This window comes from Schistocerca gregaria, chromosome 5, assembly GCF_023897955.1.
Source record: "Schistocerca gregaria isolate iqSchGreg1 chromosome 5, iqSchGreg1.2, whole genome shotgun sequence".
Taxonomy (NCBI): Eukaryota; Metazoa; Arthropoda; class Insecta; order Orthoptera; family Acrididae; genus Schistocerca; species Schistocerca gregaria.
The window spans coordinates 100,218,288-100,241,659 of record NC_064924.1 but is presented as its reverse complement, the minus strand read 5'-3'; the positions used below and the strand labels follow the sequence as shown (position 1 = coordinate 100,241,659).

The 23,372-nt window shown below is 42.0% G+C and overlaps 1 protein-coding gene across 1 annotated transcript in view; it reads right to left on the bottom strand.

Annotated features, from left to right (window-relative positions):
- LOC126272850 (protein rolling stone-like) overlaps positions 1 to 14,548 on the bottom strand; it is a 221,785-nt gene extending 207,237 nt beyond the window's left edge. Inside the window, exon 1 of the mRNA XM_049976062.1 lies at positions 14,351 to 14,548. Coding sequence (XP_049832019.1) covers positions 14,351 to 14,429 — 79 coding nt within the window. The 5' untranslated portion in view covers positions 14,430 to 14,548. The remainder of the gene's footprint in view (positions 1 to 14,350) is intronic.
- Between the last annotated feature and the right edge of the window lie 8,824 nt (positions 14,549 to 23,372).

Sequence of the window (23,372 nt, the reverse complement as noted above, 5' to 3'; positions counted from 1 at the left end):
ATAGGTCGTATTAGTGTTTTATAAGCGGTCTCCTTTACAGATGAACCACTTCTACCAATGAACCGAAGACGACTATCCGCCTTCCCCACAACTGCCATTACATGCTTGTCCCACTTCATATCGCTCTGCAATGTTACGCCCACATATATAATCGTCGTGACTGTGTCAAGCGCTACATTACTAATGGAGTATTCAAGCATTACAGGATTCTTTTTCCTATTCATCTACATTAATTTACATTTATCTATATTTGGAGTTAGCTGCCATTCTTTACACCAATCACAAATCCTGTCCAAGTCATTTTGTATCATCATACAGTTACTCAGCGACGACACTTTATCGTACACCACAGCATCATCAGCGAACAGCCACACATTCCTATCCACCCTATCCAAAAGATCATTTACGTAGATAGAAAACAACAGCGGACCTACCACACTTCCCTGGGACACCCCAGATGACACCCTCACCTCCGATGAACACTCACCATCGAGGACACCGTACTGGGTTCTGTTACTTAAGAAGTCTTCGAGCCACTCACATACCTGGAAACCAATCCCATATGCTCGTACCTTAGTTGGGAGTCTGCAGTGGGGTACCGAGTCAAACGCTTTCCGAAAGTCAAGCAATATGGCATCCGTCTGATAGCCTTCATCCATGGTTCGCAGTATATCATGTGAAAAAAGGGCGAGTTGCGTTTCGCAGGAGCGATGCTTTCTAAATCCGTGCTGATGCATGGACAGTAACTTCTCTGTCTCAAGGAAATTCATGATATTCGAACTGAGAATATGTTCGAGAATCCTGCAACAAACCGATGTTAAGGACCCTTGTCTACGTGCTTGCCAAACCCTAACTACAGAGCGTCTCTCCTTCAGTCTTCCACAGGAGTTTATCATCTCCGTAGCACTTTCGCGATTACAAAATGATCCTGTAACGAAGCGCGCTGCTCTCTGTTGGATCTTCTCTATCGGTTGTATCAACCCTATTTGGTACGGATCCCACACTGCTACGCAGTATTCAAGCAGTGAGCGAACAAGCGTACTGTAACCTACTTCCTTTGTTTTCGGATTGCATTTCCTTAGGATTCTTCCAATGAATCTCAGTCTGGCATCTGCTTTACCGACGATCAACTTTATATGATCATTCCATTTTAAATCACTCCTAATGCGTACTCCCAGATAATTTATGGAATTAACTGCTTACAGTTGCTGACCTGCTATTTTGTAGCTAAATGATAAGGAATCTATCTTTCTATGTATTCTCAGCACATTATACTTGTCTACATTGAGATTCAATTGCCATTCCCTGCACCATTCGTCAATTCGCTGCAAATCCTCCTGCATTTCAGTACAATTTTCCATTGTTACAACCTCTCGATATACCACAGCATCATCCGCAAAAAGCCTCAGTGAACTTCCGATGTCATCCACAAGGTCATTTATGTATATTGTGAATAGCAACGGTCCTACGACACTCCCCTGAGGCACACCTGAAATCACTCTTACTTCGGAAGACTTCTCTCCATTGAGAATGACATGCTGCGTTCTGTCATCTAGGAACTCTTCAATCCAATCACACAATTGGTCTGATAGTCCGGAGGTGTTGGCCAGAGTGCGTACAGAGGTAGTCCACGCAACTGAGATAAACACTGTGCTTGGGGGAGCCCAGAGATTAACGCAACTACCCAGTGAACAGGAGATTCCTGGTTCGAATTCCGGTCGCGCACACATTTTCACTCATCGTCACTGATTCGACATAAATGCCGGATGCAGTTGACGTCAATAGTTCCTTCCCTTCCTTTCCCTTTTCTTCCTGTCCCCCTCCACCTTCAGTCTATATAAAACGCATTGTTGTAATAATTTGTACGTCTGTACATGTACAACAAGTCTACGGAATTCCGTGACATTCGGATAATTCCTCCGTGGTGTGTGTGTTTTTTGTCTCCGAGTGTATATCAGAGTCTTTTAGGAACAAATTCGCCTGCGTCTATGAATCTGAAAAATAATTGCTGTCTATTATGACCATTACTACAACAGAAGTATTTTTGTAATTATAATATTTGCTTCTTGATTTTCATGGTTTAAAAATTCCAACTCGTTTTCCATCTATGGATCCCACGCAGTGATGGACGTTTGCTGTTTTCTCATACTAGCCGCTGATATTCTTCTTCTCCTCCTCCGTGGGCGATGGATACACAGACGTCTGTTTTATCATGTGCCATGGGAACGTGCATGTGTGTGTACTAATGCCAGTTATTATAGATCAGCCGAGAAAATTCTCAAAATGTACAGAACGCTTCTAATTCCCGGTCGCAAGATACATGTAAACTTGATTTGATCTTTATAAATGGTCGTGGAAGCCTGCTGACTTTCTTCTTATTTATATTTTGAACGACGCTTTCTGGGAACGGTTCCAGTTTTCATGGGCGTTTTCTGCGCACTTTGCCATTTATTCGCGATGTTTTCCATGTGTATGGTGCTGCATTATTCTGTTGTATTTACTTTAATGTAAAAAAAGGCACATTTTAATTAATGTTCGATCTTTCAATATAGTTAGTGACGGAATTCTATGTAAAGAGGAACCAGTAATTAAACTTGTGCGTGTTTTTACGCATTACAGTAAAGACAACAGAATAATGCAGCACTTCCCACATGGAAAACATCACGCAAAAATCATAAAGCATACAGAACACACTTGAAAATGGGAATCGTTTCTCGAAACGCGTCGTGCAAGATATAAATAAAATCGTGACTGGTAGCAAAAAATTTCGTAAACAAACCTGTAACATTATTTAAGAAGATCTCTCGCTTAATATAGAATGAAACCAGCTCGTCTTTTCCGACGTCTGTGGTCATCTATCACGGCAGCTAATACAAGGATAGCAATTTTATTTGATGAAATTACGTTCATGGTTGATACTACATGGTGACAATTATTGAACTACATGAAAAAAAAGTAAATCAGCAAACATCCCTCACTGCGTGGGATCCATAGATGGAAAAAGTATTGGAATTGTTAAACCATGGAAATCAGGAAGCAAATAATATAATTACAAAAAGTAAAATTACTATTGTAGTAATGGCCATAATAGACAGCAATTATTTTTCAGATTCGTAGACGTTGGGGAATTTCGTCATAAAAAAGACTGATATACACTCGGAGACAAATAACACACACACCACGGAGGAATTATCCGAATGGGACGGAATTCCGTCGTCTTATTGTACATGTACAGACGAACAAATGATTACAATATCAGAAAAAAATTGGGTGAGTTATTCAAGAGAATCAGCTTCATGAACTGAAAAAGTCAACTACGCCTTGCACACACTTTATTGAACATGTAAGCGTCACTACAGATAATCAGATTTAGGTTATAATATGTTCAATATGCCAGTGATCATTGGCTATGATGAGGCGTAGACGAACAGCGAAATTCTGCGTGAGCCGCTGAACTGTCGGAACATCGATGCTGTCGATGATTCCTGAACGGCTGTTTTCAGCTCAGCAATAGTTTTGGGGTTATTGCCGTACACCTTATCTTTAATATAGCCCCACGAAAAGGAGTAGCACGTGTTCACAGCCGGAGAACATGGCGGCCAACCGAGGCCCATGCCAGTGACCTCTGGGTACCCCAGAGCCAGAAAGTGGTCTTGAAAGTGCTCCTGCAGGACATCAAAAACAGTCTCCTGATTCGATGGGGTCGAGCTCCGTCTTGCATGAACCACATCTTATCAAAATGAGATTCATTTTGGGCGATGGGGATGAAATCATGGACACTGCACATCACACAGTCACTCTTGAAGGTGAAGAGACTAAAGTGAAATCCGGATTCTCAGTCCCACAAAGGCGCCAGTTTTGCTTATTAATGAACTCATCTAAATGACAGTAGTCATCGTCGCTAAACCAAATCATCCAGTGCTTACTAATTCCCATCATGCCCCGCGGCCAACCGTTCAGTTTCAACGTCCTAAGGCAAACCGTTCAGAAGTTACGACAATTTTATTTCATATAATAGAGTAATTGTCAACCCTGTAAGAAGCCACAGTAAATGTTTCTCAGTTTGCACTGATACACTACTGATGGGATTTCCCTGGGATACAAGCTACGTGAGAAAACGCCTGTTGACATGCACTGACAGTGCCGCGTATGTTGAGTGAATTCCAGCAACAATGCACGCGAAAAACACTTCTGAATCTGTGCTACTCTCGGCAGTGGACATGCATTAGTGAAGTTTCTAGTTGGTATATGTTTTTCTTTCCTTCTCCAGCCTGAAAGAAACTTCCTGAAGCCTGATAAAATGTGACAATACAAGACTGTTCCAGACCAGTATCCGGACCCAGACAGTTGCATTTAATAGGTAATAGACCCTACTAATCTTGCATGGCTTGCGAGCAAGTTGTGTATTCAAGCCGTAACTGTTTAACTGTTATCAAATCCGCTTGTCAAAAACTACTCCGGCGGAAATGTTGCAACACTTACGCTTTCAAAGCAATGGCGTGTTGCGGTGTGCGAATTTATTTCCATTGTCCTGCAGTGAGCTTGCCTAACGTGGACACAGCTGAGCAACCTGCCATATTACGCGCTCACTCGAAGTCACTCGGCAGCGTGACTGCTGAGTGCTAGGTGAATCGATATATGTCGAAGATACTGGACCCACAGTGACAGATTTCCCTCGTTGAAAACCTAGGCTGGCTTCGTTAGCAGAGGGCAATGAGTTTACCATGCCGTCTTCGTTTGTATACGAAAGCAAACGTGACACGTGTATTTCACCACATAGGAAACAAAACTCAGCACAGCGAAAACAACAGAGAATGCCGAATACAATGGGCAGTGTACTTTTCATTAGACTCGTAGCGACCCGAAACAATTGAGTATCGATCCAAAGTCGTACAAAGCCATGCGACTTATGTTGATCCTGTCTCTCCCATCAGCCACCGCTAAGAGTGATTTCCTAAAAGTGCGGGATCCCAGTACGCATTTACGCGCAGCCTATCAACACAGACAGCCTGGGGCCCGCACCACAAAGAGGGTACCACAGAAACTTGAAAATTTAAGTCTTTCCCTTCATACTGAGGTGTGGGCGCTTTTGTAGTCGCAGAAGATATAATTTTTGGTCTGTACTTGTTAGGCTGAGTTTTCCAGTGGACAGCTAACACGAGAGACGTCAGCAATCATTTTTCAAACTGTGTACTTGTTCACGTCAAATTCGCGCCTCGTCAAACACGTGACACTTCAGTCGGCAAAAGGGCCAAGAACTTCCCTAAAAGTTAACGGAATTTTGGCAGTTTGAAGTGAGTTCGGTTTTGTGAAAGGTTGGTTTCTTCAATAACTCATTTCATACAAACAGTGAGCTGTAAAAGTTTTCGCTGCCTGTCGAACGATGCGAATTCTTGAGCACTTGAAACTGGAGAAATCAATTTTCTGGTAACTTTATTCGTTAATGAGATATGACAGGAAACGTACAAGATTGCCTAAGATCCATGACGTCTTACAGACAGCTTACTAACTTACGACTTCATAGCAAGGTCAAGCGCCCACTGCTTTCTGCGGGTAATACGTAAGGGCGTTTTCGAAAACTGCAAATGCGTTTTATAAAAATAATATATTTTAGATCGTAATAAATAATCTATCAATGGGAAACAACCCCGTAAATGTGTCAACAGCACTATTACAACATTATAACGCCTGTACTCGTCATCTTAGCAGAGTTCACACAAATGCGTCAGTCTAGATCCATAACAACACTAACAGCAACGTAAAGCCAGCGCTGTAAAAAGAAAGTTTGTGTTTTTTGTAATTTGTTATTAACGATCACCATAAAAAACAAATTGGTTGACATAAAAAGGAAAGAAGTGCTAAACTAAAATTCTATCCATTGTTCTAATCTCATAAAATCAAGTTTTATGGTATATTTTACAGTTACATAATAAAACTTAAATGATGCGTTAAACTGTTTTAATTTAAAAACTGCACTACAATGCTCCTTCTGCAGATAATTTATTATTAACTATCTCGAGGCAGTGCCCGCATCATATGTTCTGCGTCGTAGAAGTAGTCCATGGAAGTGTGATAAGACAGTTACTGTTCACATTATATATAATTGATCTAGTAGATAACCTCTTTAGCTCCTTCGGGTTGTTAGGGGATGGTGCGGTTATCTACAAGAAGGTAACTACGTCAGAAGACTAGCAAATTGCAGGAACACCTGCAGAGAATTGATGAATAATGAAGGTACTGGCAACTGACACTGAAAGCAAGTAAATGTAACTTGTTGTTGTTGATGTTCTTGTTCTTGTCTTCAGTCCTGAGACTGGTTTGATGCACCTCTCCCCGCTATTCTATCCTGTGCGGGCTGCTTCATCTCCCAGTACCTACGGCTTCCTACATCCTTCTGAATCTGCTTAGTGTACTCATCTCTTTGTCTCCCTCTACGATTTTTACCCTCCACGCTGCCCTCCAGTACTAAATTGGTGATCCCTTGATGCCTCAGAACATGTCCTACCAACCGATCCCTTCTTCTAGTCAAGTTGTGCCACAAACTCCTCTTCTCACCAATTCTATTCAATACCTCGTCATTAGTTATGTGATCTACCCATCTAATCTTCAGCATTCTTCTGTAGCACCACGTTTCACAAAGCTTCTATTCTCTTTTTGTCTAAACTATTTACCGTCCACGTTTCACTTCCATACTTAGCTACACTCCATACAAATACTTTCAGAAACGACTTCCTGACACTTATATCTACACTCGATGTTAACAAATTTCTCCGGAAACGCTATCCTTGCCATTCCCAGTCTACATTTTATATCCTCTCTACTTCGACCATCATCAGTTATTTTGTTCCCCAAATAGCAAAACTCATTTACTACTTTACGTGTCTCATTTCCTAATCCAATTCCCTCAGCATCACCCGACTTAAGTCGACTACATTCCATTATGCTCGTTCTGCTTTTGTTGATGTTCATCTTATATCCTCCTTTCAAGACACTGTCCATTCCGTTCAACTGCTCTTCCAAGTCCTTTGCTGTCTCTGACAGAATTACAATGTCATCGGCGAACCTCAATGTTTTTGTTTCTCCTCCATGGATTTTAATACCTACTCCGAACTTTTCTTTTGTTTCCTTTACGGCTTGCTCAATATACAGATTGAAGAGCATCTGGGAGAGGCTACAACCCTGTCTCACTCCCTTCCAAACCACTACTTCCCTTTCATGTCCCTCGACTCTTATAACTGCCATCTTGTTTGTGTACAAAATGTAAATAGCCTTTCGCTCCCTGTATTTTACCCCTGCCTGCTGCAGAATTTGTAAAACGTAACATAATGCGGACAAATAGGCGAATGAATCCATCAACATAGAATGACACTACGGATGAGAAATCCTCGTAAACAGTAAGAAAATGTGTGTGAAATTTTATGGGACTTAACTGGTAATATCATCAGTCTCTAAGCTTGCACATTACGTAACCTAAATTATCCTAAGGACAAACACACACACACCCATGCCCGAAGAAGGACTCGAACCTCCTCTGGGACCAGTCGCATAGTCCATGACTGCAGCGCCTGAGACCGCTAGGCTAATACCATGCGGCACCTTTTAACACACCCAGGAGTGGAATGACAACATTTAATTCATCCAGAAAATAAGTGGCTTACAAAAATTTGTTCTATCTATTACAGTGTATTTTTCATCAGTTTAGGACTCTTGCGATGTTAGATTAATAGAAGAAATAGGCAAGATAAAAGAAAAGCGGCGCGTTTCGTCACGGGATCGTTTAGTATGCGCGAGCATTACAAAGATGCCCAATGAACTTTAACGTCAACACTACAGGAGAAGCGTTTGCATCACGGAGCGGTTTACTAGTGTAATTCCAATAGAGTACATTCCAAGAAGAGCCGGGCAACGTATTACTTCCACGTTCTATTTACTATTAAAAAGTGTCTTGATCACGATTTATTTATCAAGGTGACCGGTTTCGACCACTACTGTGGTCATCTTCACACCATTGAGTAGAACCTCTTTCTGTTTGAGATTCTCCAACAGAAAGAGGTTCCTACTCAATGGTCTGAAGATGACCACAGTAGTGGTCGAAACCGGTCACCTTGATAAATAAATCGTGATCAAGACTCTTTTTAATAGTAAATATTTGTAAGACATTGATCACTGCCTTTCCCGTAATGTATTCAAAAGTACTTCCACGTTCGTCTCGCGGAGATATCACAACGAGAAAACCCGAGAAATTAGAGCTAATACGGAGATTTACCAACAATACTTCTTCCCATGCGCCATTCGCGGATGAAACATGGATGGGGCTATCAGATTGACACCCTAAGTACCCTCCGCCACACACCCTAAGGTGGCTTACAGAATATAGATGCAGTTGCATACACGCTTCCATTCCCACCGACCAGTAATTCGGTTGTCTCCAATCATCGCAAATGCTACAAAGCATTATATTAGTCGTTAATCATATTACATAATACAAATGACATACTGCATAACGGGACCATGTATTTAATAGCATTCTGAAGAGGATGAAGAACAAATGTGATAGAGCACATACTATACAGCACCGTGCACAGTACATATCACGGGGTCACGCACTATAATTCGGTATCAGATAGTGCCATTGCACAGAAGGCCTTATTTATTCCTTATCGTTTCAGGAAATTCAACGGCTAGAAGGCGAGGCATGTCTGCACTTTCCGCATATTGCCTTCCCCCCTTGAACTGCCTTTACGAGCATAAGAGAAGCTCGTGTATTTGCTACATAGTGACGTGCCATCCAATTTTCGCCCTCTGCCGTACAGTCCAATGTGTTCTGTATGGGTGTCGCACATAACGAATACCTCATCACTTTGTCTCCATAGCTCAAAATCATTATTTATAGCGTTGTTAACGGGGCAGTCTTCGGATGTAAAAACAATTTTGGCAGTAGATCAAGGAGTGTTGTGGTGACGTTGCTGCTCATTGTATTTGTATCGGATGTTACTCTGAAGAGTAGTCAAGCGGATTTTCTCTAGTTTATTCGCATACAATTCGATTTATATTTTTGAAATGTGTAAATGCAACCAATTCAAAAACACTTGTTTCAAGCGACCCCATTAAAAAAGGAAAACGAGTTGTATCTTGGTACAAATAAAATGTTATGAACGGGGAATTTGTGTGTGTTGATCAGATAGAACGGTCTCTTGACTTTTAAGGGGAAAGCTGCCCATGTGCAACGTGTCTTCTGTATCTTTTGTAGAAAGGTAAGATGGGATTACCTTGTTATTTGTTGTAGACGGGGAACCGATATGATAAGCCAATGTTAAAACCAATGCCTCCTACTAGTAAGAAAGTTTAGACACTCCTCGTCCAAATGAAAAGGAAGCCAGTAGATATCTATAGGCACTGATGGAGCCTATTCTATAAAATGTACAACACTACTTGGCAACTAATATCGGGGCAATTATAACGACTTTTCCTGAGGATGCTCCAATTAATATGTCACTCTGACAACATTTATGTGCTTTTACTAACTTTAGGAATGAAGATTGTGAAATTGATTTTTGTGTAGCCCGAGTTATAGGCGAGGCTGGAACGTAATTGTTTCGTTGTGATATCAGATTCGCCAACTCACAATACGAGAAGCGGCTTGACTACAATTACTGAACAGTACAAGTTGTGACCAGATTTGGCGAATATATTACGGAGTTTCGCTGCGATGACAGTTCTTTGGCTACGTGTTATCTTACTGTTAACATCACGATGACTTGTGTGGAATACAATTGTGTCATTAGCTACGCCATTTTAAATCTTCCAAAAAAAGAAAAGTTCATTTCTGTAAGCAGGACTGAAGACTAGAGTTCAACGTGCCTTCGATGGAGAGGCTGTTTCAGATGGAGCATAAGCTCAGATTGGGAAAGTGTGGAGAAGAAATTCTTTTATGCCTTAATCGACTTACAGTAAGTACGGAAAACATAAATCTGATTTGCCGGTCGGGAATTTCCTCCCCTATGTTTTAACCACGATGACACTTGATTCGGTTTAGTTTGTGCTCTTATTCTCAGATATTACCGGAATGTCTGAATCGATCGGCTCAGGATTCACACAAACAAGAGATGAAGGGCTGACGTTAGATCCAGTGGAAAGTGGGTGTGAGATGAACCGAAACATTTCAGCCGGTAGAGCGCTGGTTGCGAAATGCCAAGATGACTAGGACCCCGTCATCTACACACTTTCAATGTTTCCGAAAGTTCAGCAGCAGCGCTGATCGCCACTTGGAAAAGTGGCGTATTTCGTTTTTCAGAGATAGCCATAATACCAATGGCATCTAAATGTAACGCTACAATTATGGTTTATTTACTTTTTATAATTACTTTTTCAGGGCTTCTCGCTGCCAAGACTAATTTTATTCTTTTTACAAGAAATTTATTTGCAGTTGCGAAAATGGACAAAGATCAGCTGTTTAATGGAATGACAAAGAAAATTTGTGTGGGATCGAGGCTCGAACCCGGATTTCTCTCTTAGCATGCATGCATGTCCGGAGGAACATGCCATCATAATTCGGAATAACACAGGCACTGCAATATCCTGTTCATCTGCTGATACCGGGCAAGCGACTTTCAAGTCAAATGTCTCCACTGTACGGGAATTACGTAACGGATGTACGAGTACAGTGTGTTGACGACAAATGGAGGTTTGGGTTTGGCCGTGAGTCGTGATCGGATGACCAAATGGTGAAGCGACCGCTCGTGATAAGCGAGAAATCCGCGTTCTAGTCTCGGTCCGACCAAATTTTCATTCATTCCATTATACAGATGCTGGTTGTCCATATTTGGAACTGCGAATACATTTCATGTATTTCATAACGGCTGCGGTCACCGTAGTGACGGAACTTTGTATCATAATTCGGAATAGCACAGTCACTGCAATTTTGAATTTTTGTTTTATTTGTATGCCGACGTACCTTGCAATGCCTTACAGTCCGTACTGTGATTCCCACCCTACTGCAAGGACAGATATAATATTTAGGAACAATAATATCCATATCAAAATTCAGAGCGGCATATAGAATACACGTGCAAAAAGAAAAACACTTCCAAGGTACTGGAGCGAAATAGCGAAGCGCAAAAAACTAGCAGCAGTATTGCTACTTTCAAAATCGGACCACAAGGGCTGATGAGCTTTAAATATGTAGCCGAACGGGGTGACTTCGACACTGAATCCGTATAGGAGGAGTCCGCAGTTTCAGATCCCCGTGCGCCCATCCACATTTAGGTTTCCCAAATCAGTAAAGGCAAACGCAATTACAGTACTACTGAAAATGACACTGCCAATTACTTCCTGCCCCATTTTTCCCCTATCCAAATTTTAACTCCGCCTCCACTGACATTGTAGTCGAATGGACCTTAACCTTTAAAATTCTTCCTTAAATATGCAGTAAAATTTAAACACGGAATAAAGGAAATTTGTATCACAGTTACGATTCCTGCTGCGCCACGCCCGACGCGCACTTCCTCGATCTGTAAAATGTACGCTAGTAGACAATCGAACTTCTATCACGAAACAGTGGGGGCAGATTTCTCTGTTAGTTCAGCTTGTATATACATAAGAAAGGGCGGAACGAGTAATATTTATTGCTCCAAGAAACGAAGATAAAGCACATGTTACTCTGCAATCAGAATCGGACTTGTCAGACAGCACAAACAGCGAAGGTCATAGCAGACAGACTAAGTACAAACGTAGCCGGAGATTACGAAAGTCGGACTGAACATATGCTGACGGATAGTCACTGATACTGCGTAAACACAGCAAGCTGTGAAATATTTAACTTGTTGGAAGTACTCCAGCTCAACAAATACCGGATGATCAAAAAGTCACTATAAATTTGAAAACTTAATAAACCTCGGAATAATGTAGATAGAGGTAAAAATTGACACACATGCTTGGAATGACATGGGGTTTTACTAAAAAAAAAAAAAAAAAATTAGTTCACAAAATGTCCTACAGATGGCGCTGGACAGCAAAACTGCTTCCGTGACGGGTGAGCGGTACGCTGATATGTTACAGAATCGGATCACCCGTAGCCTGGCTGATAAACACCTGCTGGAACGTACGATGTTTATACAGGATGGCGCTCCACCCCATATTGCTACCGCGTGGTAGACCTCTTGCGCTCGTCGTTTGGTGATGATCGTGTGCTCAGCCGCCACTTTCGTCATGCTTGGCCCCCCAGACCTCAGTCCGTGCGATTATTGGGGCTTTGGGGTTACCTGAAGTCGCAAGTTTATCGTGATCGACCGACATCTCTACGGATGCTGAAAGACAACATCGGACATGCTTTACAGTGCTGCTCACAACATTATACCTCGACTACAGCTATTGTTGAGGAATGATGGTGGACATATTGAGTGTTTCCTGTAAAGAATATCATCTTTGCTTTGTCTTACTTTGTTATGCTAATTATTGCTATTCTGATCAGATGAATCGCCATCTTTCGGACATTTTTTGAACTTTTGTATTTTTTTGGTTCCAATAAAACCCCATGTCATTCCAAGCATGTGTGTCAATTTGTACCTCTCTATATACATTATTCCGTGATTTACTCATTTTAAATTTATACTGACTTTTTGAACACCCAGTACAACAATATTTGGCACAGAACTCCAATTTGGTTCTAAATGATCAGTTGAGTTGGGGCTGAGTACCCCGTGATCCAGTATCTATCTATCTCTCTCTCTATCTCTCTACACACAGACAGACACAGAGAGAGAGAGAGAGAGAGAGAGAGAGAGAGAGAGAGAGAGAGAGAGAGAGAGTACAGCTTCTGTCATTACTTTGTTGTTCTTACTGTCTGTAGCCCCATGATTGGGTATTCATTGCATTCTTCTACTGGTAGGCGCAAACATAGTTTCCTATAATATGAATTTATACATTCTGTGTAAACCTATTGCAGTTGGTAATAATTTGTATTGGGATTCAAACATTCTTGCTAACATAATCTATAAATCTTTTTCTTTTTCCTCTATTATAATGTTTACACTTTCCTCATACTAAACCCATACAACCAGCCAACCCACATGCAGATCCTAGTAAGGCGTCGTTAACAAGGCAAATAACACTGATTTTTCAGTAGGACCTACTGTATTGCCGCCGTCTGTTGCGAGTGTAATATGACAACAAAGAGAATGAAGGTGGTACAGCCTAATGCACATTGACAAAAAGAGGCACCACACAGGGTGGATAAATGGTGATCGTTCAAAACATTGCTGCAGCATCTGGTAGTAAAGCATTTTCAAAAACATTCAGCGATACTCAGACATTGGCGTTAATGACAGGAAAGGTTGCGAAACGGCAATGACGCTGCTTATGGTACGATTACTAACGACATTATCGCCGATTGTTCGTCTGCAGACAATGACGATAGTCATGGTTTAGCTGATAAAATTGCCGCTCCATCTCCAGACATACGGTCCACAGAAGCAGTAACACAGCTAGACAAGGTTTATTTAGAACGCCACGTGGAAACGACTTCAGACAAACGATTGTTTGCTAAAGGTGTTAAAGTGATCGTGCTCCACATAAACGACATACGAATCAAAAGAGACCGATTATTTTTGTGTATAATGCCTTTTTCCGATATCTGGTCAATACTTACATGAAAAAATGTTTAATTTGTACATTTACTTAAAAATAAGGTATTTACGACATTTAACCCATTCCATTCTATTTTTCTGACATTCTGGATTATCTGTGTTTGAACTATTTGGATGACCTAGTCCGGATAAATAAGATACTACTGTAATTTAATCTTCGTTTTACAGTTTTAGCACAATGTATTCTGTAAAGTGTATTTTAACACTCTTGCATACTTGCACCACGATTAGGCTACCGTCATCCTACGTAATATAGTCTGTGTCCTAGTATTATTAATAATAATAATAATAATAATAATGTGTAAACATGAAATTGCAGCCCATGTGATGTTTGTAGAAAAATACGACTCCCGTACAGTGGCAACTGTTTGCACTGCACTTATATCCAGTCTCAATCCCTTCTCACATACATATGTACCACACTGAACTACTAACTATTGTTGCATAATAGCTACATAAAACGAATGACAAGCACTCTGTCTAGCATTTCCTACCGATGATACTCTAACGACCTAAGGTTTTGTGCGTTCTTGCACTCTGGTATATCTTGAAAATCCTAGCCAACTGTCAACTGATTGTGGTCTAATAAGAAGAAAAAAAAACTGTTGATCAGAAGCAAGATTATTTGGACGAAATGCAGATTGTTAGCTTTCCTACCTTCAAATAAGGAAGTAAAGTAGAGCGCGTATCGCAGTATCTTAACTCACCGGCGACGGAGCAGCTGCCTGGCTTTCCTTCCTGCTTGTTCGCTTGAACACAACAGCTACCGCACTGCGCGAAGCACATAGGGCCGAAGAGTCTCGCTGCGCATGCGCGCAGAGTCGGGAAGTGGGCAGCTGTTGATGGCCCCTGATTCGCCGAACTTCTTGCTTCGGGGCATCACCACAGGGCAGTGCAACTTTGCCTACAATGATTCTTCCTGCTTCTTACGAGACAGTTGTATGAGTGCGCAATTGTTTGTTGTCAATGTAACTACGCAGTCGTCGAAAGATTGTGTGCTTCCGGTTGAGGCCGTTTCAAAGCACCATTGCCACTGGGCGTGATGGTGTAAAAATATGACAGTCGTCAGTCGCTATGATCTATATTCGCCTCACCGACAACCTTTATGACGGAACGCTATGCTCATGCTTCAGTTATATACTAAATAGTATTTCGTTACTATAAACGAAGATGCTTACCTCACCAGTCAGCAGAATCTGCGCTCCCCTGGTGTGATATGCAACAAATTTTCTCCCACAGTCTCTGTCGGAATGCATTTACGGTGCCACAAACCATTCAAGGCCTTCTTGAGATTGACAACTGGCCCCACAACACGAATGATGCGGAAATAAAAAGTAAATCAACTGTGGAGACACACCAAGAACTTAAGATCCTCATCCATTTGTGTTATGAATTGAAGTTTAGGGCTAAAATCTTTCGATGAAGACACAAAATTTACATCTCTAAACCTTACAGGGGCGTTGTGAGTATTCACAAACAAAATTTAATACACGTATGACATTTCCCCTGGCGTCCGCTCAACCAAAAAACCCGGCCGGTGTGGCCGAGCGGTTCTAGGCATTTCAGTCTAGAGCTGTGAAACCGCTACGGTCGTAGGTTCGAATCCGGCCTCGGGCATGGATGTGTGTGATGTCCTTAGGTTAGTTAGGTTTAAGTAGTTCTAAGTTCTAGGGGACTGATGACCTCAGAAGTCCCATAGTGCTCAGAGTCATTAGAACCATTTTGAACCAAAAAACAGGAGGTATTTACCCGTTGGTCTACAATCAAGCTTCAGTCTGCGGTATTTTAGACCATTACTTAAGTGGATATACGGTTACAGATAATTACGTAAAAACCACGGAGATGAAAGCTGTGGGCGATTTCTTCTATAATTATAGGTTGAGTTTTGGGAGGGTTTGTCTTGAGGAATCATTTATTACGCAAAATCTAAGCTCTTAAGTTGATGTTGATTAGCCAGTCACTTTTTTTCCTTCATTGTAATTACATTCCCTCGTTCCAGAGGGGCCAAAGTAGGCAGACACCAGAATAATACTCCAGTCTTCAACCATAGCAGTTTAAAATATAAAGAGGAGGAATAAAAAACTTTAAGTAGTTACTGTATACAGATACTTTTAAAACAAATTGAAAGGCCCTTTTCGTTGATGACACAATAACACACACGAAAAGGTTTGACATTTAAAACAATGATTATGAGTTGCAAGTATATAAAGACAAACACTACGCTGTGTTACACTTCACTAGCATTTGATGGAAGGGGCCTGCACATAGTTGGTCCTTTTGGGTAACAAAATTTCTGTGTAGGTAGGTGGTTCAGGTGATTTGGGTTTCTGGGATAGTTGTAACGTGAAACAGTGTGTGGGAAGAAAACAGGGCCGACCGATGTGACCGAACGGTTCTAGGTGGTTCAGTCCGGAACCGCGCTGCTGCTACGGTCGCATGTTCGAATCTTGCCTCGGGCATGGATGTGTGTGATGTCCTTAGGTTAGTTAGGTTTAAGTAGTTCCTAAGTCTGTGGGACTGATGACTTCAGATGTTAAGTCCCATAGTGCTTAGAGCCATTTGAACCATTTGAAGAAAACAGGGGATTGGGAATATAGGATGGGGGCCAAGCAAAGGTCAAGAGGAGGAGAGAAAGGGAGGCATCGGATTAACGCATGCTATTCAGTCAGTGTTACGAACAGAAAAACTGGGAAATTCCAAGATCACCATTTCGATTCTGCTTTAAAAGAAGTTTCGAAACTTAACGTTAACGCGAATGTAGATAACAATTGTTGTGCAGGAACGCACAGAAAATTAGCGTAAGTGATTACAAACAAATATGGTCTGATAAATGTTGATTCAAAAAAATATCATTATTGCTTCAAATCGTCAGTAGCCTCTTTGTAACCAGAAAATAACAATGTGAGCCATTTATTTAATTATCTTCCTCATTCAGAGACATTAAATTCTACAGATATTTCATTTCTCATCAGTCTGAAGCACGTAGAAGTATCTGAGAAAAGCAACGAACATGTGTCTATTTCTGTGAACGGTATTCAGTATTCTGAGCGTCTGTAGATGTCTATAGGAGGGTAAAAAGAATTCGAAGGAAAAAAAGTTGTTCCACTGTATTTCTCTAAATACCGGTATCATAAACTCGTAAAAGTATGAATCTGTTATTTTAGTTACATGAAAAATCTTTTGAAGCTAGTAAGTAGCAGTGTTGCTGCTCATCAACATTCAATTGAAGTATGTGAAAGAATGTTCGGAGTTTCAACTGAACCCAGGATCGGACTATATGGATCGGTTTCGCAAACTGCTTTATCTGATTTCTGAACACATAAAAAATTACTTACGTCAAAACAAGAAGATGACCGTTAGACTCGAAGAGGAGTAACTTTTCGAGCAGAAGGTATTTGCCACATATGCAAGAAACGCTTCGAGCGAGCTAATGTAAATGAAATGTTGCGGCGTTATTGGTCGGGAGAACGCATCTGGGATTGTTCGGCAGCCTAGCGAGAGTCTTTTTACTTCACGCTACCTGGGCGACCTAAACGTCGATGATGTTGAAATTTCTGTGTAGATACGTGGTTCAGGTGATTTGGGTTTCTGGGATAGTTGTAACGTGAAACACAGTACCCACTCCCCCAGAGCATAAAATCTCCAATCCAACCGGGAACCGAACCCAGGCCCCCACATGGAAATTCTAGATGCACAAAGTTCCCTTTATTAAGTAATCTAAACTGCCACTTTCGGCAAAAGATGGTAAAGGGTTCTTACTTGATAACGAAGCGAGGCCTGTAGCGTGGAGTCATTTTCCGAGAAAGTAGTCAGTAGCCGTGTGCGCAACAGGAGACGACTGAAAACTGATTTAGTAGTACAATAGATGAAAACGAAATTGAAACCGACAGGTGATATCAATATAATGTACTGAAAAGAATAAGTTGTTAATATATTATGATAATGAAAAAGTAACATATTGGTTATAGATGTAGATGATATGTAAATGAAATTTACTGAAATTGTAATCGTTGTGCCGTGTTGTATTCTTTGTACCATTGATGTGTCAAGAAAATTTGAGTGTAACACGCTCGCAGCTCATGGTCGTGCGGTAGCGTTCTCGCTTCCCACGCCCGGGTTCCCGGGTTCGATTCCCGATGGGGTCAGGGATTTTCTCTGCCTCGTGCTCACTGGGTGTTCTGTAATGTCCTTAGGTTAGTTAGGTTTAAGTAGTTCTAAGTTCTAGGAGACTGATAACCATAGATGTTAAGACCCATAGTGCTCAGAGCCATTTGAACCAATCTGATTGTAACACACCAGTTGCAGGTGTATTATGATGATGTAACATACTGGTTGTGTATGTGGAAGAGATGTACACTACTGGCCATTAAAATTTCTACACCAAGAAGAGATGCAGATGATAAACGGGTATTCGTGGGACAAATATATTATACTAGAACTGACATGTGATTACATTTTCACTCAATTTGGGTGCATAGATCCTGAGAAATCAGTACCCAGAACAACCACCTCTAGCCGTAATAAAGGCCGTGATACGCCTGGGCATTGTGTCAAACAGAGCTTGGATGGCGTGTACAAGTACAGCTGTCCATGCAGCTTCAACACGATACCATAGTGCATCAAGAGTAATGACTGGTGCATTGTGACGAACCAGTTGCTCAGCCACCATTGACCAGGCGTTTTCAGTTGGTGAGAGATCTGGAAAATGTGCTGGCCAGGGCAGCAGTCGAACATTTTCTGTATCCAGAAAGACTCGTATAGGACCTGCAACATGTAGTCGTGCATTATCCTGCTGAAATATAGGGTTTCGCATGGATCGAATGAAGGGTAGGGCCACCGATCGTAACACATCTTAAATGTAACATCCACTGTTCAAAGTGCCGTCAATGTGAACGAAAGGTGACCGAGACCTGTAACCAATGGCACCCAATACACGCTTCCAATGTGCGTTCACCGCGATTTCGCCAAACACGGATGCGACCATCATGATGCTGTAAACAGAACCTGGATTCATCCGAAAAAATAACGTTTTGCCATTCGCGCACCCAAGTTCGTCGTTGAGTACACCACCGTAAGCGCTCCTGTCTATAATGCAGCGTCAAGGGTAACAGCAGCCATGGTCTCCGAGCTGATAGTCTATGCTGCTGCAAACGTCGTCGAACTGTTCGTGCAGATGGTTGTTGTCTTGCAAACGTCCTCATCTGTTGACTCAAGGCTCGAGACGTGACTGCATGATCCGTTACAGGCATGCGGATAAGATGCCTGTCATCCCGACTGCTAGTGATACGAGGCCGTTGGGATCAAAAATGGTTCAAATGGCTCTGAGCACTATGGGACTTAAACATCTGAGGTTATCAGTCCCCTAGAACTTAGATCTACTTAAACCTAACTAACCTAAAGACATCACACACATCCATGTCCGAGGCAGGATTCGAACCTGCGACTGTAGCGGTCGCTCGGTTCCAGATTGAAGCGCCTAGAACCGCTCGGCCACAACGACCGGCATGTTGGGATCCAGCACGGCGTGCTGTATTCATATTCTGCTAACAGTCATCGGATCTTGACCAACCCGATCAGCAATGTCGTGACACGATAAACCGCAATCGCGATAGTCTACAATCCGACCTTTATCAAAGACGGAAACGTGATGGCACGCATTTCCCCTCCTTATACGAGGCATCACAACAACGTTTCACCAGGCAACGCCGGTCAACTTCTGTGTTGTATGAGAAATGGGTTGGAAACTTTCCTCATGTCAGCACGTTGTAGGTTTCGCCACTGGCGCAAACCTTGCGTGAATGCTCTGAAAAGGTAATCATTTGCATATCACAGCATCTTCTTTCTTTCGGTTAAATTTCGCGTCTGTAGCACGTCATCTTCGTGGGGTAGTAATTTTAATGGCCAGTAGTGTATTATGGCAGTGTAACGAAACACTATAGCAGAGATCAGAAATGACTTTCATAAACTCTCTCAAGTATATTGAGTGCCATGCCCATAATATTATTGCACAACGTCTTAATGAGGGTTGCCATACCCATATTGTTACAGGCAGCGTTCATCATTGAATTCTTAGCTCTCGTGAATAATATTAGTCGTCCAGCGGATAAAAGGTGACACATAAATGCCCCTAGTGGAGTCCGCTCGAGATGCCGTGGCCGGTGAACGCACAGACGTGCCCGGCAAGGCGCACATGGTGAGAGCCGCGGTGGTGGGGGTTAAGGGCAGGCGCTGTAGGGGAAAAGCCGAGCGCTGGAGGGGAAGTGCTGCTCTAAACTGAAGGCTAAGCTCACATTTTTTTAATGTATTAAATAGAGCCCCTCCACACCCATACTTGCATGGTGACGATTCAAAAAGACCTGTCGTTTCTGCTTCAGTCAGTATCTGAAAAGAATTCCGCTGTAAATGGAGCGGCTTATTTTCGATTGGCTCGTTAACCATTTGTAGCCGGCCGGGGTTGCCGAGCGGTTCTAGGCACTACAGTCTGGAATGGAGCGACCGCTACGGTCGCAGGTTCGAAGCCTGCCTCGAACATGGATGTGTGTGATGTCCTTAGGTTAGTTAGGTTTAAGTACTTTTAAGTTCTAGGGGACTGATGACCTCAGAAGTTAAGTCCCATAGCGCTCAGAGCCATTTTTTTGTTAACCATTTGTAACTTTCAGAGAGAAGCGTTATGAGTGGTGAATTTTGAGTAAAGCCTGCACCTTTCTCTTGTTGCCATGGCAAAATTTGCTTCTTTTTCCAAAACACAGAGGAGTTTACGCAGTCTCACCTCAATGACATGTTGGTCAGACACAACTGCTAGAGAATTCTGGAACAGTGGTTTATTAAGTGAGGTATTGAGGAAAAATAAGGTTAGTGTCTTATGAAAAAGCACACACTCAGTATCAAATAAACCTGTAATGTCTTCAGTTATTTTGTTCCAAATCCAATAACATTCATCGTTGTACCAGCTGTCGATGGCCCTAAGAACTACATTCTTTCATCGGCAAAATCTGTAGTTTGTGCCATAGCACAGTAGCTAATGAAGTTTTGCATAATAACCACAAGCCAAAAATACACTCGTCTTTGCATGATATCATTTTCCAAAGTCTCATTTGGATATCGTAAACAATTTGTCAAATGTCAGGAATGTTGTGGATATTTCACTGTGGCTTTATCGATGGCGCGACGCGATCGTAAACGAGTGTGTTATATCAGACCAGTTTTCTCGAGTTTGATGACAGAGGGACTTAAATCCAAGTCTAAGGAAAACTTTTACATTTTAGCTAAATTTCATATGCAGCAACATACAGTATTATGCGATATGCACCAAACACAAAATCACAGCGACCGTGTTTTTCATTGCAAACCTTTTCGAATTTCGTGCTATGTGTTAATTAACGAAATGATGGGCATATTATCATAACCTAACAAATAAAGCTGTAAGTACCGCAAAAGCTACTTTCTTTACAGAATAGTTTCTGGAAAATCGTTTGAGAAAGATTGCAAGGTGTACACCTCGATTCTGTCATCGCCGACTGGTTGAAAGGTGGCAAACACTATCGGCCTCCCCTTCCGAGCGAACGAATTAATTCGTCCAGCGCATTGGACGAAAACTGGTCACTGTGCATCAGCCACTGTATCCTGCGCGGACTATACTAATTTCTGCCAGTTTGGTTCACGACGATGCAGACCGATCAGTGTTCCCAAGCTGAAACGAAGCAACTGTCGTACAAAGGGTGTAAAATTGTTGTAAATGTACCAAAATTATCGAACTTAACCCGCATAATGACCATAATAAATAATACTGAGTGTCAAATCTGTTTGTGTATGCTTTACAATCTTATAAAAAATGCTACTCTTTTCAAGCCAACAGAGATTTGTTTAGAATTAAAATTAATGTTTTATGCAAGTCATATAAAATCGTTTCATAAAAAGATCCGTCACATATTGACTCCAACTCGAACACGCTGCGTCCAGTTTCTTCGCCAACATCGGCGACGTACACTATGTGGTCAAACGTATCCGGACACTTGGCTCAAAATGACTTACAAGTTCGTGGCGCCCTCCATCGGTAATGCTGGAATTCAATATGGCGTTGGTCCACCCTTAGACTTGATAACAGCTTCCACTCTCGCAGGCAATCGTTCAGTCAGGTGCTGGAAGGTTTCTTGGAGAATTGCAGCCCATTCTTCACGCAGTGCTGCACTGAGGAGAGGTATCGATGTCAGTCGGGGAGGCCTGCCACGAAGTCGTCGTTCCAAAACATCCTAAAAGTGTTCTATAGGATTCAAGTCAGGACTCTGTGCAGGTCAGTCCATTACAGAGATGTTATTGTCGTGTAACCACTCCGCCACAGGTCATGCATTATGAACAGGTGATCGACCGTGTTCAAAGATGCAATCGCCATACCCGAATTGCTCTTCAACAGTGGGAAGCAAGAAGATGCTTGAAACATCAATATGGGTCTGTGCTGTGATAGTATCACGCAAAACAACAAGGGGTGCAAACCCCCTAAACGAGAAACACAACCACACCATTACACCAACGCCTCCGAATTTTACTGTTGGCACTACACACACTGGCAGGTGACGTTCACCGGGCATTCGCCATACCCACACACTGCCATCGGATCGCCTCATTGTGTACCGTGAATCGTCACACAACGTTTTTCCACTGTTCAATCGTCCAATGTTTACGCTCCTTTCACCAATCCAGGCGTCGTTTGGCATTTACTGGCGTGATGTGTGGCTTATGAGCAGCCGCTCCTCCCGCCTGGCTGTCATAGTACATGCAGTGGATTCCGATGCAGTTTGGAATTCCTGTGTGATGGTCTGGATAGATGTCTGCCTATTACAGATTACGACCCTCGGCGGTCTCTGTCTATCAACAGACGAGGTTGGCCTGTACGCTTTTGTGCTGTACGTGTCTCTTCACGTTTCCACTTCACTATCAGATCGGAAACAGTGGACCTAGGGACGTCTAGGAGGGTGGAAATCTGGCGTACGGACATATGGCTCAAGTGACTCTGAATCATCTGACCACGTTCGAAGTCCGTGAGTTCCGCGAAGCGCCCTATACTGCTTTCTCACGATGTCTAATGGCTACTCAGGTCGCTGATATGGAGTACCTTGCAGTAGGTGGTAGCACAATGCACCTAATATGAAAAACGTATGTTTTGGGGGTGTCTGGATACTTTTGATCACATAGTGCATAACCACTTGGAATATTCTGTGATCTGGCTAAAGCTTTTGATTGTGTTAAGCATGATATCCTTATACAAAAGTTAAAATATTATGGGATAACAGCAGTAGCAGGCTCATGGTTCTCATGCTATCTTTTTAAGAGGAAACTGTGTGTGTCTGTACCAGGGTTACCACATAACAATTTTCCTGTTGGTAGGTTATACTGAATGTGAACGACATAATGATATTTTTTACTGTTGAGAGGTTTAGGAATTTTTCTGTTAGGAGGTTACACTAAATGTGAATATTATTCATATTATTTTATACTGTGGGGAGGTTACACTTGTCGACAACCGGGCAGGATCGTATTTTTGTGTATTTCTGAGAAGCAGTCAGTTATATATCTGCTCTTATTTACTTAATTTTAAATGTAGTTTACATCTGGCGCAATGCAATTACTAACTTGTCACTCTTTCTTTCACAGATCATCGGCCATTTATTGCTCTTTATTGTTATTGTATTTGTTTCATTTTTGCTTTGTCCTTGTTTGATTTTGTGCTTAACT